Here is a 16,714-nt window from a genome sequence, read left to right as displayed (position 1 = left end):
ATGCAGCCCTCACTCTTGCCTTCTACATCCCTGCAGGCACCTACCTCAGAGGGACCAAGTCAAAGCTTTGTGTGTGTTTTTAATCCTCACCCGAGGATATTTTTTCCATTGATTTTTTAGAGAAAATGGAAGAAAGAGGGAAAGATAGAAATATTGATGTGATAGAAACACATCACACATGGATTGGTTGCTTCCTGCACGAGCCCCAAGGGCCCAGGCTGGGTTGGAGCCTGCAATCAAGGAATGTGCCCTTGACCAGAATCAAACTCAGGGCCCTTTGGTCCGCAGGCCAGTGCTCTCTCCGCTGAACCAAACTGGCTAGGGCCCAAGCCAAAATTTTAATTCACATTACCTTATTCCCTGAGTTTTCCTCCCAGCTTAAATACAATGTCTCAGTGAATGAAACTACCATCCTGAAATCCAGTCAGTAAAGTGAGAGAGTTGAGGGCACCCCTCTATTCCTCTTTCTTCTTGACATCTCATCTCTGACTAAGCGTTGTGTCCTACCATATGTACTACTCCCCGCCCTCACCTTGTGGAGGGTCCCCTCCATTTCTCTTTCCAGGACTACCGCAGTAAGCTCGTATGCTGCTTTCCCATCTCTAGCACCACATGCATCTTCCACGGTCACCAGAATAGGCTTTTAAGATGTAAATCTGAACTTGTTCTTCTTTATAAAGCTCTTCCATTGCCTAAAGTTCAGATGCCTTAACAGAGTTCTCTGTGGCATCCTATCCTCAAGTATAAACACTTACTTGTAGTTTCTTGACTGTACCATGCTCTTTCCTGTTTCTGTGATTGTCACAAACTGTTAATTCCAACTGGAAATGTATGATGTTTACATATTAATTGCAAATTCAATTTTCAAAGCCCAGCTCAGGCATCTCCTCCTCTATGCCTCCTGGTTTAAGCAAGAAGAGCAGCTCCCTTGGTCCTTCATATCCCACTGTACAACTTCTGCTACTGAATTCATGCTACAGTTTTGCTCCCATATATTTACACTGTACCTACTGGATTTTGAGCCATTTGATTGCATTTATTTATACAAGACATGAAGTCAATAAACCATTTTCTCTTGGCCTTGGCCATGGCACCCAATAGGCAGAACATCCTTCCCCATCCCACTGACTTGGGATGTGGATATGTGACTTGCTTTGAAGTGGGGGCAAACATAACATATGGCATAACATAGTCCTTCCCCGGCCTCCAATCTTCTGCCTCTACCACGAGCGTGCCATACCCGAGACAGAAGCTGCTCCTGTGGCCTGAGTCCTGGAATGAAAGATTCATGGACATGAACTGAGGCCTGCTAGCCCAGACAGCACCCAGCCAACCACCACCACCAGCTCTCATGCAACAAGAGTAAACCACTGAGATTTAGGGGCAAAAACTGGCTAATAGAGAACATTTTAAAGAAAGCTACATGACTCCTAAATAATATTTAAAAGATGTCAAAAGATTCCATTTTGAAGCTATCTTTAATCATACTAGTTGTGTTACTTTGGATGAGTAACCTACCCTCTCTGGCCTCCAATTCCTTCAATTATAAAAAATAGTGTTTTGTTTTTGACTAGATGATCTGACACTCCCTTCTGGTTCAAATTCTCTAATTCTACTACTCTAGTAAGGAAATATAGTACAGAAATATAGTCAAATGTGGTAGAGAAAAGTTGTGATTTCTACTTTCTAAAAGAGAAAAGAAAGACATGAACTTAAACATTTGATGAAACCTATTGGTGCTTTTCTACCTTTGTTGAAACCTGAAAATTCTGGAGACTCATGATTGTGACAAGGACACATCCCTGGAAACATGGTGGGTTATACATGGAGCAATGTGCTTGACACTTGGAATTCTGTTCTGTTCACTGGGCATTCCTCCCACTCCAATAGCAGCTCCATTAGCATGCCTCGCTCTCATTTTGCAACCTAAATATCCTCCCCTCCCCCCAAAAATGTTACACCACCAATTTCAAAGAGGAAAGAACAAAGCCAGTGTCTTCTTCCTCCCATTGCACAAAGCAATGACAGTAGTTTCAGTCTCTTCGTTATGCCATGGCACCAAGCTAGGGTCATGGAACGAGCTCCCACAGTTCATTATTGCTCAAGTTTGAATGCTGATCACAACAGCAAATACTTTCATTGTTTGCTTTGTTCCTGGCAATGTTCTAAGTGCTTTTCTACTTTTCCCATCTAAACCAAACAATACCATCAAGAAGTAGATACTATTTTTCTTCATTTTGCAGATGAGAAAACTGAGACAAGAGTGGCTAAATGATTTGCCCAATGCCACAGCACTAGTAAGAGGAGGAACCCACACCCAAGCAAGCAGGCTGCAGTTTATGATCAACTGTAAACTGCAATGCCATTAATGGGAAACTCCAGCTGAAGCTCAGGTTGGCTCATCTTCCCAACCTAGATAATCTCAACATAAAATTCTGCCTCCAGATAGCTTTCAAATTTCCAATGTAAGAAAGCAGTCCTCATTTCTATACTCCATCCAACCCATTATTATTCTGTAGAGAGAAACAGTATTTTCCTTGATTTGAACTATTTGGTTACTCTTTAAAAGAAAAACAGCAACACCACAAATAAATAGATATTGTTGGTATATGAGTGTGTCTTTTTTATTTAGTTGGATTCTCCCCTCCACTGTCACGTAGAATGTACATTTCATGAGGTTAGAGACTGCCTTGTTTGCTGTTGTAGCCTAGCCTTCTCAATACTAATTATACACTGTAGGCATTAAATACATATTTGATGAAGGAAGGAAGGAAGGAAGGAAGGAAGGAAGGAAGGAAGGAAGGAAGCAAGGAAGGAAGGAAGGAATCACAGGAATCAGGAGTTCTTTAAGGCCTGGGTCATTCATTTGTTGGGAATCATACACATAAATGGCAGAAAATTATGCTCACTAAAATTACATGAAAATAGGAATATAGCCGAAACAGGTTTGGCTCAGTGGCTAGAGCGTCGGCCTGTGGACTGAAAGGTCCCAGGTTCGATTCCGGTCAAGGGCATGTGCCTGAGTTGCGGGCACATCCCCGGTGGGAGATGTGCGGGAGGCGGCTGATCGATGTTTCTCTCCCATCGATGTTTCTAGCTCTCTATCTCTCTCCCTTTCTCTCTGTAAAAAAATCAATAAAATATATTTAAAAAGAAAATAGGAATATAATTTTTGCATATTGCTTTTTTTAATGTTTTGCCTCCTCAATAGTTTACTTCCAGCAAAACACTTTTAAAAGTATCTGCAGGTGATGAGAAGATATTTCATCAGAAAGAGGGAGCTTAAAGAAGTCCCTACCCTGCTGAAACAAATGGGGAAATAAATTTAGTCCTTGCCACTCACAGGCTTTTAAGACAACAGACAACAAAATACTTTCTCATATTGCAGTTCTTGTGCCAAAGTGTCTAGTAACCATGCAAAACACATTTCTAAAGTGCTTTAGAAGTAACTTCATGACTGATATGATGCTGATGGTTATAAAGTAGTTAATATGCATATATCATTTTAAATATACAGTTTAAAATTAGAGCCACTAACTTATTAAATTGAACTGTATTCATTTCATTCACTTTTTACATAATGAACACATTTTGTGTAACTATCACCACATAGAAACTCTATACCTAAATCATTAAGAAAATTTAAACCTTGGTCAAGCTTTTGACATTAATCAAGTAAAATTACTGCCAGTCAGGTATGTTTTCATTTGTAGAACAACTTGCTAGAGATATTTTTTTTATTTTATTATTAAGGTATTACAAATGTGTCCTCATCCCCCCCCCCATTCACCCCAACCACCCCCCAACACACACACTCATGCTCCCATCCCCCTGTTGTCCATGTCCATTGGTTTGGCTTATATACATGTATACAAGTCCTTTGAGATATTTTAAAATTATAAATTTGTTTTCAACTAAAAGCAGATATTCTTCTCCTTTCTATATATTCATGGGACATGAAAACTGAAAACAAAACAACGCCCTGCTGTACTGTTTCGATAATGGCATGTTATTCCCTGACCAGTCACAAGAGAAAACACATGTTTGATTGAAAGCCCTCCAGTGGCTAGAAGTTGCAGTGGTTCTCAACCTTCCTAATGCCGCGACCCTTTAATCCAGCTCCTCATGTTGTGGTGACCCCCAACCATAAAAATATTTTTGTTGCTTCTTCATAACTGTAATTTTGCTACTGTTATGAATCGTAATGTAAATATCTGATATGCAGGATGCATTTAGGGGACCCCTATGAAAGGGTCGTTCAACCCCCAAAGGGGTCGCAACCCACAGGTTGAGAACCACTGTGTGGGGAGCAGAAAGTTGAAGCCATAGATGTTTTGGTTCTAGAATAAAGGCACACATGTAGTATTCACGTTATAGACAATGTCCCTGTTTGTACAAACACTGTATGAAATACTCTGGTTAGGATTAATTTTACAGTATTTTTTCAGTAACGTATTTTGCCACTTAGAGTAACAAAAAGAAGTTGCTTAGATAATTTATTTAAGAATGAGGCAACCTTGAGAAGAAAAATCTTTATTTAGTTGTTATTTCCCTGAAGTATACACTGAACTAAACTGTGCAAGGCCAGTGCAAAGGAGGAGGAACCAGAAGGCCGGTAAGTCACCAATTTTCATTCCTGGAGCCAACATGTTTTAATTTCCTGTTCAATCTAAAACTCAGCCCCAAGACTTCCCAAATGTTCTTCCTTCTTCAATTTGCCTCCCGCTGTCTTCCACTGCTCAACTCTTCTTTTAATCATTTTCTTTTTTCCTAGTTTGAAATTATTAACTTTATATGTTATCAGGGCCCAAGGTCCAGAGAAACCTGGGTTCAAATCTCAGCTTTGTCACTATCTTGCTATTCAAAAATATACCCCATATTGAATGTATCATGATCACATTTATAGTATTTATAATCTATTACCTTGTAAGCTATTCAAGCACATTAGTGGTAATGGAGGAACAATTTACAGATCTCCATTTTACTTGTTAAAGGGTTCAAGAGCGCATCACACAAAATAATTCCTCATTTTTAATCTAAGGAGCATCATCTGCTCTTTCAAAGTAAAAAAGGTTCTTAAGAAAAGGCATTATCTGAACAGAAAAGTACATTTCATGCACACTATATTTCATTTACTTTTTTACTGACTGTTAGGTATAGAGTTGATTGTTGCATTTGCCTGCACTGCCTTCCCTTATTAATCTCTTTCAGAAAATAATTGTTAACTTTTCTGGGTTCTTAAAATACTTCGCATATAAGTGCTCTGTCTGCATGATAAATGCTTGTGATAGCATGAACTAGTTAGTTGTTTACACAATTTTGCCACATCACAAACACAAATGAAAGTTCTATGATGAATGGGCAAATGAATGAATCAATGAACAAATGAATGGTTAAAAAAATGTTCAAAATATTCCTCCCAATATTTCTGAAAATTTCTTTTCTATATAAAGACAGTGAGACAAGGAAAAAATCAGTAGCAAACTATTAAAACAATTTAACCTTGAGTAAACAAATATTGATCCCAATTTTTTTTTCTACATGTAAGACACTATGCTAAGTCCTGAGTACCTTGCTCAAAGAAAGTAAAAACAACACTGACAAGAAGGGGAGTACAAGGCGTGATCACGTAATAGCTGGTGTTCATCTTGCAGAAAGCATAGTTTGACTTAAGGGAGAATGAATGTTAGGCTGGAAACCGGTTTCAGCAAGACTATGAAGAGCTGAAATGTAGAAATAGGTAAGAATTTATGTGGTTTGCAAAGGAAAGTTATTAAAGGCTTTTGACTCCTATAGATAAAAGAGACTAATGAGATGCAATAACCAAAAGCAATGCATATTCCTTTATTGCATCAAAAAGCAAATAAATAAAGAGCTAGCAAGGCCATTTGGAGAGATTTGAGTATGTACTGTATAGCCGTCAATATCATTGTATCAGTGTGGAATGTCTGGGTGTGATAATAGCATTGTGGTAATGTAGAGAGAGTCTCCCTATCCTAGGATATACATACTAATACAAAGGTTTTAAAGGTGAAGTGACATGGTATCTGCAACTAACATATGCGTATATCTATAGAGACAGACATACTATTCTGGCATATGTATGATGGAGAGAGAAAGTAAAATGTCACAGCGTGTTAACAATTGGTGAATTAGGTGAAGGCACATAGTTAACTTTTCAACTTTTATCAATAAAGTTAGTGCAGAAAAGAAGGAAAAAATTCTAAATGTTTACATTGAGTTTTGATATTTAATGGTATGGATAAAAATTCTGAGGCCAACTCAATTCTTACGCTTGTGTAATTATTTTTTCTACAATGCTCAGAGAATTTTTTACTTATTCTTGATAAGTAAAAAGCTCTAATCCCCAATGTGATGTGTTGAAGCTCTAATCCCCAATGTGATGTGTGATGCCCTTTGGGAGGTAATTAGGTTTAGGAGGTTATACGTGTGGAATCCTCATAATAAGATTAGTGCTCTTATAAGAAGAGACCAGACCAAGAGCATGTGATATATATATTTCATCTATCTCTATCTCTGAGCAAGAAGGCAGCCATCTGCAAACCAGGAAGAGAGTCCTCACCTCTCCTGGTACTTTGATCTTGGATTCCCCAGCCTCCAGAATGGCGAGAAATAAATGTTTGTTGTTTTAAGCTACCCAGTCTCAGACATCATGTTAGAGCAGTGTAAACTGACAAAGACAATAATACCGAGTTGTTTGTTTAACTAGAAGAATCTGTGAAAAGCACATCACTAGAGAGCAGAGTTCTTTTTTCCTTCTTTCTACAAGGTTAACTTCGCCCAGTTTGCAACACACTATCATCACAGGTCACTTTCCACCCTGAAAATATTTACTGTGCCGCAAGCTGCTGTGCCACCTGGATGTAGAAAAGGAAGGGGCTGCAGATGGATGCCTAGGAAAGGCTCAAATCACTGAGTCGGTTCCACACAGGAGGGCAGTGGCTGCCTGGGTGCCTGGGAGCTGCATGTCCTGCCTCTCTAAGACAGGGGGACACTCTGGTCATGGGTCCAAGCGTCCTCCCACCTTCATGAATATCCCTGATCTGATGCAAAAGTCAAAGTCTGCTCAGCCACTTATTCAGTTGACCCACATTTACCCTGAAGTCAGAAGAGTATTACCCAGAGTCTAAAAAATCCCTGATTGAGTTGCGCGCACTTCCCCAGTGGGGGATGTGCGGGAGGCAGCTGGTCGGTGTTTCTCTCTCATTGATGTTTCTAACTCTCTATTTCTATCTCTCTCCTTTCCTCTCTGTAAAAAAAAAAAGTCAATAAAATATATTAAAAAAAAATAAAAAAATAAAAAATCCCTGATTGATAGACTCAGTTTAAAGGGCTCCTCTGCTTCTGTATATCTTATGTCTATTCTAGAATAGAAAGTAGGGGGATGCTAACTCAAATGATTATCTTCATGCAGAAGTATAACATGGGACAAAAAGCAAATAAAGGATCAATTTAATTTGGCAACTAAGAAAGTGGAAGAAATAACAGAATAGAATATGACATGAATTACAAAAAGGTAGCAATTTCGCCGACCACCATATGACTTACCAATATCCCACTTATTTATTTTATATCTGGAATTGCTTATCATATAGTTATATTCAAAGGGCAATAATATGTATATTTTCTTTGCTTTGCTTCCTTCCAAGTAGCTCAAAAGACTCATGCAAGGGAAAATTTTTTTTAAAATAAGCAAACCAGGTAAGCAAAGCCAAAAGAGAAAATTTAGATGAGTCAATTAAGTCAATTTGTAGTGTTCACAGACAAGTGGAGAAGAAAAAAATCAGAATACAACCGTCTTAAAAATACTCTGGCCTCTAGAAATGCTAGTCAGAGATTTTTTTTAACCACAGTCTTTTGTAGGGGAGTAGTTATTCCTTTTTAAAAATATTTTTTTATTTATTTTAGAGAGGAAAGGAAAGGGAGGGAGCGATAGATGCATCAATGATGAGAGACTATCATTGATCAGCTGCCTCCTGTATGCCCCTCATTGGGGATCGAGCCCTGACCGGGAATCAAACAGCGACTTCCCTGCTTCATATGCTGATGCTCAACCACTGAGTCACGCTGGCTGAACTAGTCATGGATTTTCAATAAGATAAATGATTTCTTCATAATCCAGTGCCCTAGAGTGAAAGTTTCTTTGTCTTTGCATCTGTGTTTATGCAAACACACACACATACACACACAAACACACACACACACAAATATATGTACCATATAATAAAATGTTAATTTAACTTTATAGAGTATTTAAATTATAAATTATATCAGTAGCAATGTTAAGAAAAGACGGGATATACCATAACTCATGGAAAAAGCCACTTGCTATTATAGGCAATGATATTTGCAATTAAGCTGAACACAACTAAATTATGACTTTAATTAAAAGGCATTTTGTAAGATGGCACCAACATCTTTAAAATTTAATACATGTTATATGAGATACTAGAGTTATTAACATAAAAAGTTCTTTGCAACATGTGCACTTTTTAAAAGGCAAAACATTTTTAACCAAAATGAAAATGCTCCCAGAATCCATAGAAGTTTCACTGCATTATAAATTCAAGGAGCAATTTTTTCCAGCCATTTAATATTTGCCCCTACTTAGTATACAATTGTATTTATATTCACAGTATAGTAATAGAGTTACTGGCACACTCTTGTGGCTACTATGTCCACATTAAGTTTGATGGAAGAATGAATGAATTGCTCAGGGCACTGAGAATGAAACAACAGCTTTTTACCATGGGCTACTACCACATTAGCATAAGTCAACAGATCTTCAAAAGTGTGGGGGCAATAATAGCATGGCACTGGTTGGTGGAAAGTGAGTTTGGGTCTGAACCCTGTGCCAGGCAGACATAGAGAGCCACACTGCAACTGACATCCTTTTCCTTTGCCTCGTCTACAATAGTTTTATTACCTGAACACAACTAAGCTTTCAAGGTGGGAAATCATCTTTCTAAAACAATTCTGAAACACGGCAAATAGGAGAATTACATGGTCCAGACGTCAGAGGTTAAGAATGTGATGATGGCCTTATCTTTGTTCCTGATGGAATACAGGGTAGAGAGGTGAGTGTTCAAGCATCTACTACCTTCGTAAACTATACTGGGAACTATGGAGATAGAGGAGAAGCATGAAACAGAAGCAATAAAAGCATCTTTCGTCTGCTCAAAGACTTTATGATCTAGTTTAGAAGTACATTTTCTACCTGTGGTGAGAATTACTTATAAATATAAATGAATCTCTGAATATGTAAGTTCAACGTGAAGGATACACATAAGGTCAACAAAAAAAGTTATTCATCTTCCCCAATGAAGCTACTGCTTTTCTCATTACTTTTTAAATTGCTTTCAGAATTAATTTATAAGACATGCAGAAATACTTACAAAGTTATAAAATATATGGTATCACTAGGTTAATCATTCAGATTACTCAGAAAGTTGCTTCAGATAATTCTGGCCATTTTTAAGCATCAAAGATGTCCTTAATGATCATGTAATTGCCCCAGCCAAGGGCCTTTACAATGCAGTGATATCTCTTCTACAAAGACACTTCTACCATTTGTGCAATACTTAGAGCACTGGAAACCTATTACTGTGAGGGATAAAACATTTATTTGGTTCTAAGAATTCCAGAATACTTATTTAAAAATTAAGTTATGTCACTACAGAGGTATATTTTATATTCTCAGTAAGGGACTTCATAGCAATCACAACGTATTATGAAAGTCCTGCATATTTCATGGACCTTCATGTTCCCTGTAATGGAAATTTATCAGAGTAAGTACTCTGCTCAACATTAGAAGAAACAAGTCAAAAACATGACACTGGTTACTTGTAAGTCCACCTGAAATTGCCTCAAACACCTCTGAGCATATTTCCTTTGTTCTTCTCTCCTGTACATCATCTCCTCTGGTAAATCTCGCCCAGCTAGAGCCACCAATCTGCCCCAGTCACTCAATTCAGAGATCTGAGGGTCACCCCACATGCTTCCTTCTCCTTTATCTTGCCCCATTTATGATCAGAAACCAATTCCTGTTGGTTCATATCTTCTAAGTATTCCTCACCTCCATTCTCTACTCTCTATTTCCCCCGCCTCTTCCCTGGTCCAGGCCATCATCCACGAAGATGAGCAGGACTGTCTAGCAAAGAACCCTGGGAACTCTTTCTGGGCCCACTGGACTATGCCCAGCAAGAGGGGCTACACCTGAACTCAGCTTCCCACAGGTCCCATGGTTTCCTCTTCCATGGAGGAGCTATAATTCCCCACAATGCCCAAAGCCTATCAGTGCTGGATTTCCAAACAACGCTGCAAATATTTGACATCCAAGTTCACACTGCTTTGCACCAAAGCACAGACTTTAAATAAAAAATGTTTTCATTGATTTCAGAGAGGAAGGGAGAGGGAGAGAGAGGTAGAAACATCAATGATGAGAGAGAATCATTGCTTGGCTGCCTCCTGCTCACCCCCTAATGGGAATCAAGCCCCCAACCCTGGCATGTGCCCTGACCAGGAATCAAACCATGAACGCCTGGTTCATAGGTTGATACTCAACCACTGAGCCACAGCAGCCAGGCCCAAAGCACGGACTTTTATTCCTAATGCTATGGCCACTTCCACACTTACCCCATAAAATAAAAGGAACAACAGAGGGGGCTGTGGCTTCTGGGGACACCCTGTGCTGGAGCGGAGCCCTGGTGCAGCCCACGGAGCTTGGGTCCCATCGCCCCTCTCTGCAGAGGCTGACAAACTCTGCTGTCTTGAACCTGTCATGTCACACAGCAGCAAGTGATGCCACTGTGTCTGTCTCTCTCACCCCTCCCCAGACTATTGTCCATAAATCTCTCATCATTCTGTCAAAGGTCACACCAGGCCACTTTGTGCCTAATATGTCCCTCTACAGAATAAGGGCCAAATTCCTTAGCATGATATGCAAGGCCCTGAACACACACACACACACACACACACACACACACACACACACACAGCTGCTCCATCTTCCAACCTTCTTTCCAATAAACACCAGACATTCCCGCCTGTGTACACTTGCCTTGCCAGGACTAATCATTCCCACACTGCTACCTTGAAGCACAAACTGGTACAGAACCCAAACGCTTTCTCCTCTTTGAAACCTTCCTGACTCCCCCTGGGAGACTTGGCCCCTGCCCCCTCTTGTCTCACAGCAAGACAACTGTGTTATAACCAGGGTCTGGGCCTTGCTGTCTTTGCTGCCCTTGACTTATCAAGGACTGGCACATAGTAGGCCCCTTGCATGTTTGTTGCAGAAATAAACAAATATAGAAATAAGTGATCTCCACTCCTAGATGCATCACCCTGAGTATTGCTGATGAGCTTTTTTGCCTCATGTCCTCAGTGTAGTCATTTTTTCAACTATATTCAATCTGTTATCATTTACTTTTGGGGAGGTTACATTGAAGATGAATCTGCAGAGTTGTCTAAAGTAACCTTACAATGTGCAATGTAGAATCTCTTCTGAAAAACTCAGCTGCAGCTCAATTTTAGTCCTCAAAATGCATTTTCCTTAAGGTATACCTTAAACAATAATACAAATGCTTATAGGATGCCAAGCACCAAATTATTATTAATGATAACAGCAATAATAATTTCCTTTAAGCTAATTGATTGAAGTCAAGAAATAGCCAAACCATTTCACATGCAGTCATAATTTTATATTTTTCATCAGAAAAACAATCCACTACCAATGACAAATAACAGCAGAACCACTAAAACTACCTGTCATGCATCTAATGAAGACAGATTCTCCAGCTGCCACATGTAATATGTAATATCCAAAAGCACGGTTGTAATTCACAGCTAATTAGTGTCTTGCCATTATGAGAGGTGTCAGAGCCCGAACTCTCTTCTGAGATCTACTCAGACCTCACAAGAGCCAGCCGTCAGCCATGCAAGGGCCACACAATCCAATTAGCATCCACCCCCAACTTTGGGCTGCTGGTTCGGGAATGCCCCCTCCCGGCCTCAGTAAATCATAAGCCTTTTCCTGACAGCTACAAGCCATGGCCACCCAAGGAATAAAGACAATGCATTTCAGGAAAACTGATGTGGGAAAGACAGAGACAGAAAAGAGATAGTTGCCTTTCTTAAGCAACCCAGCAGTCAGCAACGCTGAAGGCCATCGATTCTGACTGATTAAGGAGACAACTGAACTAAGAAATAAATCCTTGAGTGGTCTATCTGAAGATCCTTAGTGGTAGTCAACAGTCAGCAATTGGGTTGTCTGTTTGTGTGTTTTACAGTAATGTAGATAGACTGAAGACCTTTTTCTTTCCATTTTTCTCCTGCATAGCCCTCTTCTGGCTAAAAAGAGAATTTCCCTTTGAATAGAATATAATGGTCTGCATTTACTTTGTCCCCCAGTGAATACACAGCAATCAGATAATTTGTTTGAAAGACTCTAAGTTGTTTGACTTTATTGAAAAAGAATCTATAATGATATGCTGGTCTCCAAGTAGGCCCTACAAAGCTTAGCAAATCCATAAGCAAGTGCTGGAGTATTCTCAGCACATAACAGCCAATAACCTTGTAATTTTCTTCTAAGCCTAAAAGCTGTTTTGTCCCATAATACTCTACTTAGAGAGTTTTCGGAATAGTCAACTGTAGCCTGGACATTATTCAAAGACGTGATTCAGCTAATTCTACTTTTAGTTTGTTTTCCTCATGGAAATATTACTCTTCTATATTTTAATGCCAATCTAAAACATTTAACTTACTTTTGCCTAGATAATGACTACCTAAGTTGATACGTATATATTGGCAAAGGCAAATAACAACCATGGATGCATTTAACATATATAAGAAATTCTCTTACAGCTCTTCTTATCATTAGACATTGAGATTTCAAAACTGTTTTTCTTTTTCTGAATATAGTATTCCCGTGGAAATCTTTAAATCTTCAAAATTTTATCTACAAGGATGTCCATTGTGTTATATTTTATAATAGCAAAAGACATGAAATAATGAAACTGTATAAAATATGAAATATGTTAAATAAATGGTGGCACACCCATACAATGGAAAGTTATGTAGCTTCTAAATATACTGATGTAGAAAAATAATAAATAACATGAAAAAATGTTCACAGGATACTGAGAGATAGAAAAATGAATCCTAGATCCATATTACACACACACACACACAAATAAATATAGATGCACATATGTGTATATATACATATGCACATATACACACACATATATATGTACATACATGTATATAGTTATATATTTTTTATTTATAAGATTATCTTAATTTTGTTTTCTTTGGATGTGTTTTTCTGGGTATGTGTATGTTTGTTTAAATTAATATGCTTAAACATTAAGCATAGAAAAAAGCATGACAGGAAGTATTTCAGTATTAAAATGTATATTCAGAAGGTTATATGGTAAATTAATCTTCTTTGATCTTTTCTGTCTCTATAAAAATGTTTCTATTACTTTCATAGTCAGAGAAAAATCTATTATACATAATAAAACATTCACTATGTCACCTGGGTGTATACAGGTGTGGACTGGTGTGGAGGCCCTGCCTGGTGGGGCATCAGCTCTGAGTGGCTAATGCCCATCACCTGTCAGTCACTGCAAATTGTATCACCCTGGGTATAAACAAAATTAAGAAAGGTCGGTGTCACATCATACTTGGGAACGTTTCAAGAATGGTAATCGGAGCAGCATCCTCTAACTGGAGGGGTGGGGAAGAGCTGAATCCATATGATTCTGTAATATCCTATTGACTCGGCGTCAGAATCGACAGAAACAATAGGACAAAACCTGAAAAGCCTGCCTCAGTACCACTGCCCTTATTTCACTTCAGCTCTAATCCTTCTGCCTTGATATTGGGACCATGAGGTATGAGGAAGACAATGGATACCGAACACACACAGTCTGGCCTTGGTTCAGGTCAAGTCAGAGTTCCCAGTACATGGGGCTCAGGACCTGTTTCCATATCAGGCTGTGCAGGCTGTCCTGACATCCAGCTCAGTGAGACAGGCAGACACAGCATGGCCCATGGACATTCTGTTTAATCATCTGTCTTGGTTGCAAGACAATAGGGATAGAGGAAAGCAAAATCTCTTCTCCCCAAAGGCTACATCTAGTTGGTTAAATAAAAGACATGCTTTAAAGGGGATAATGGCACAAAGGACTGGCAATACAGAGGTCTGAGAAGGGCGAGGAGAAAGTCTCGCAGGAGAGACGGACTGGAGTAATCTCCAAGAAGGACACTCTGCAACCTTGGAACTTACACCAAGAAGCACACATTCTTGAAAGCGGAGACAGGCACGCACCTGTCACTCTTAAAGGTCCTTCTCGGGTCCTCTGTGCGTCTTTCTTAGAGCAGTGTAAGCTACACATGTACTTGACTCTGAGCTGAAAAACTACCTTTGACAAAATGTTACATGCCATGGAGTTAATCAAATGCATTTGCATTCAGCACTTCCATTCATTTTCCATTTATCAGGCAAAGACAAATGAAATGCAAAAAAAATGTATTATGCCAACATCAATTTTGACAACAGTGTAGTGTTTGCTTCTTGCTTATTATTCCCCTAGAAGGATAGGATCTGTGATAATGCGAGTGAGAAAACACAGCCAGACCCATGTTTTTTATTTCATATCTAGAGTGCATGTCTTTGAAACTGCTTATAGAAGACTTCTAACCATAGATAGAAATTTCATGCTAATTTTTATATTACTCTGGAGTGGCTCAGTAGATACAATGTTGGTACTATTATGAAGATAAGGAAATAGGTAAATTTGAAATTAGCATGTCCATATTTACACAGTAGATCCATGAATACAGACTCTCAAACCGTTACTTAAATCACACAAAACAATGCCCATACCTGAGAGGGCGAAGCCTCCTTTCTCACTTTCACTTTCTCTGATTAGAAAGGCACCCGTCTGATTTCCTGAGTATAATAGTTGTGTTTCTGCATCCACTCTCTTGATTGCTCCAAAGAACCACCTAAAAAGAGAAAGATGTAAACTGCAATTAGCCAATCAACATTCTTTTTTCAAGGAGTGGGAAACGTTACAAGAAAGTATTCTGATATCAAAACTGTTTAATATTCTTTTTTTATTTGATTTTAGAGAGAAAGGAAGGGAAAGACAGAGAGAAGCATCGACACTTAAGGTGATTTTTCAGGATGTCTATAACCTTCACAGAGGAGTCCTTAAAAAAATTACAAACCAGGAATTCGGCGGCTGCTGGCTCCCAGATCCTTCTCACACCTGCATTCTGTCTGACAGGTACGACATCCTTCTGTCAAATCCACAGCCTCTGGATGAGTCCACAACATACACCTTCTGCACTTCACGCTCTAAAATTCCTCACCATCACTATCCAACTGTCCTCTGCCTCACCTAACACCTTCTAGGTATTAGGAGGCAAGGACTCCAATCAAATGATTCATACATTTCATCTCAAGGTACGAACAATTAAAAAATGCAGTTCTCTGGACATCCATTCACTTATTTCCCCACCCCCACCATAAGGGGAGACAATTCTACATGTTTAGGAGGAACTTATTAACATGAAGAAAACTTTCATCCAACGGGAGATTATGTAAAAGAAAAAAAAAGCTACTTTTGCCAGGGAAGTATCTTATTAGTGCCCCCTCTACTTCTTGTCTTTACCTCCTTATCCTTTCAGAAAAATATTCGGGGAATATAAGAGCCAGATACTGAACACACAGGTTTGAGAATGGGATTAGCCAACAAATGATTAACATTTGTTTTAATTTAAGTAAGGGTTTGAGAGTCTGTAGTCATGGACCTACTGTGTAAATATGGACATGTTAATTTCAAATTTTCCTATTTCCTTATCTTCATAATAGTACCAACATTATATCTATTGAGCTACTCCAGAGTAATATAAAAATTAGCATATGAATTTTAATGTCAGTTGGCACCAACGTGGTAATAAGAGGAAGCTGAGAAAGCCCCTTTCACTAATGACCCCTCACTACAGGGTCATAAAGTTGATCTTTATCAGTAATGATTTTAGGTAAAACATTGACTTTTTCAGGGATCCCTATCTTTAAAAATGTAAACTCTTCAAGAAAGGAAATCCTGACTTGAGAGAAGAAATGTAGGGTGTTCCCACTAAAATGTTTATATACACTGAATAATTATAAAGGCAGTGTTTATTAAAATACTTTTCATTTTCAAAACTGAGCTACTAGCTATTAAAGTATGTATACATTTTTGAGGGACACCCTATACAAGCTGGGTGAGGAACTGCAGGCTGAGAGAGTACATACAAGCCATCAAAAATTGGTCCCAATTGGTTTGGCAGGTCGTGGATATTGGGGAATATGTGTGACATAGATGGAAGGAGGAGGGAGAAGATACTGAAAACAAAAAGAAACATTAAATATAAATATCACCTTCTAACGAATGCAAGGTGTTTGTTTACCACTTCCCCAATCATCCAATTGCAAGTTACATATTAACGGTATCAGTGAGGACATGCCAGATTATTTTGAAGTAATAAATAACTCCAAAAATTCAGTGGTTTAAGACAATTAAGATTTGTTTTGCACTCAGCTACATGTCCATTGAAGGTCATCTATGGATGACCTGCTCTATATCCATCTCCGGGTCTACTGGAGAATGTCCACCGCCAGACTTCCACAATGGCCAAG

The 16,714-nt window shown here is 38.8% G+C and overlaps 1 protein-coding gene across 1 annotated transcript in view; it reads right to left on the bottom strand.

The window, feature by feature from the left end:
- Positions 1-16,714, bottom strand: part of FRK (fyn-related Src family tyrosine kinase) — an 85,774-nt gene that overhangs the window by 28,371 nt on the left and 40,689 nt on the right. Inside the window, exon 2 of the mRNA XM_006760156.2 lies at positions 14,912-15,033. Coding sequence (XP_006760219.1) covers positions 14,912-15,033 — 122 coding nt within the window. The remainder of the gene's footprint in view (positions 1-14,911; positions 15,034-16,714) is intronic.

The sequence above is a fragment of the Myotis davidii genome, unplaced genomic scaffold, assembly GCF_000327345.1.
Source record: "Myotis davidii unplaced genomic scaffold, ASM32734v1 scaffold196, whole genome shotgun sequence".
NCBI classification, from domain to species: domain Eukaryota; kingdom Metazoa; phylum Chordata; class Mammalia; order Chiroptera; family Vespertilionidae; genus Myotis; species Myotis davidii.
The sequence above is the reverse complement of the archived record's forward strand: the minus strand, read 5'-3'. Positions and strand labels throughout refer to the sequence as shown.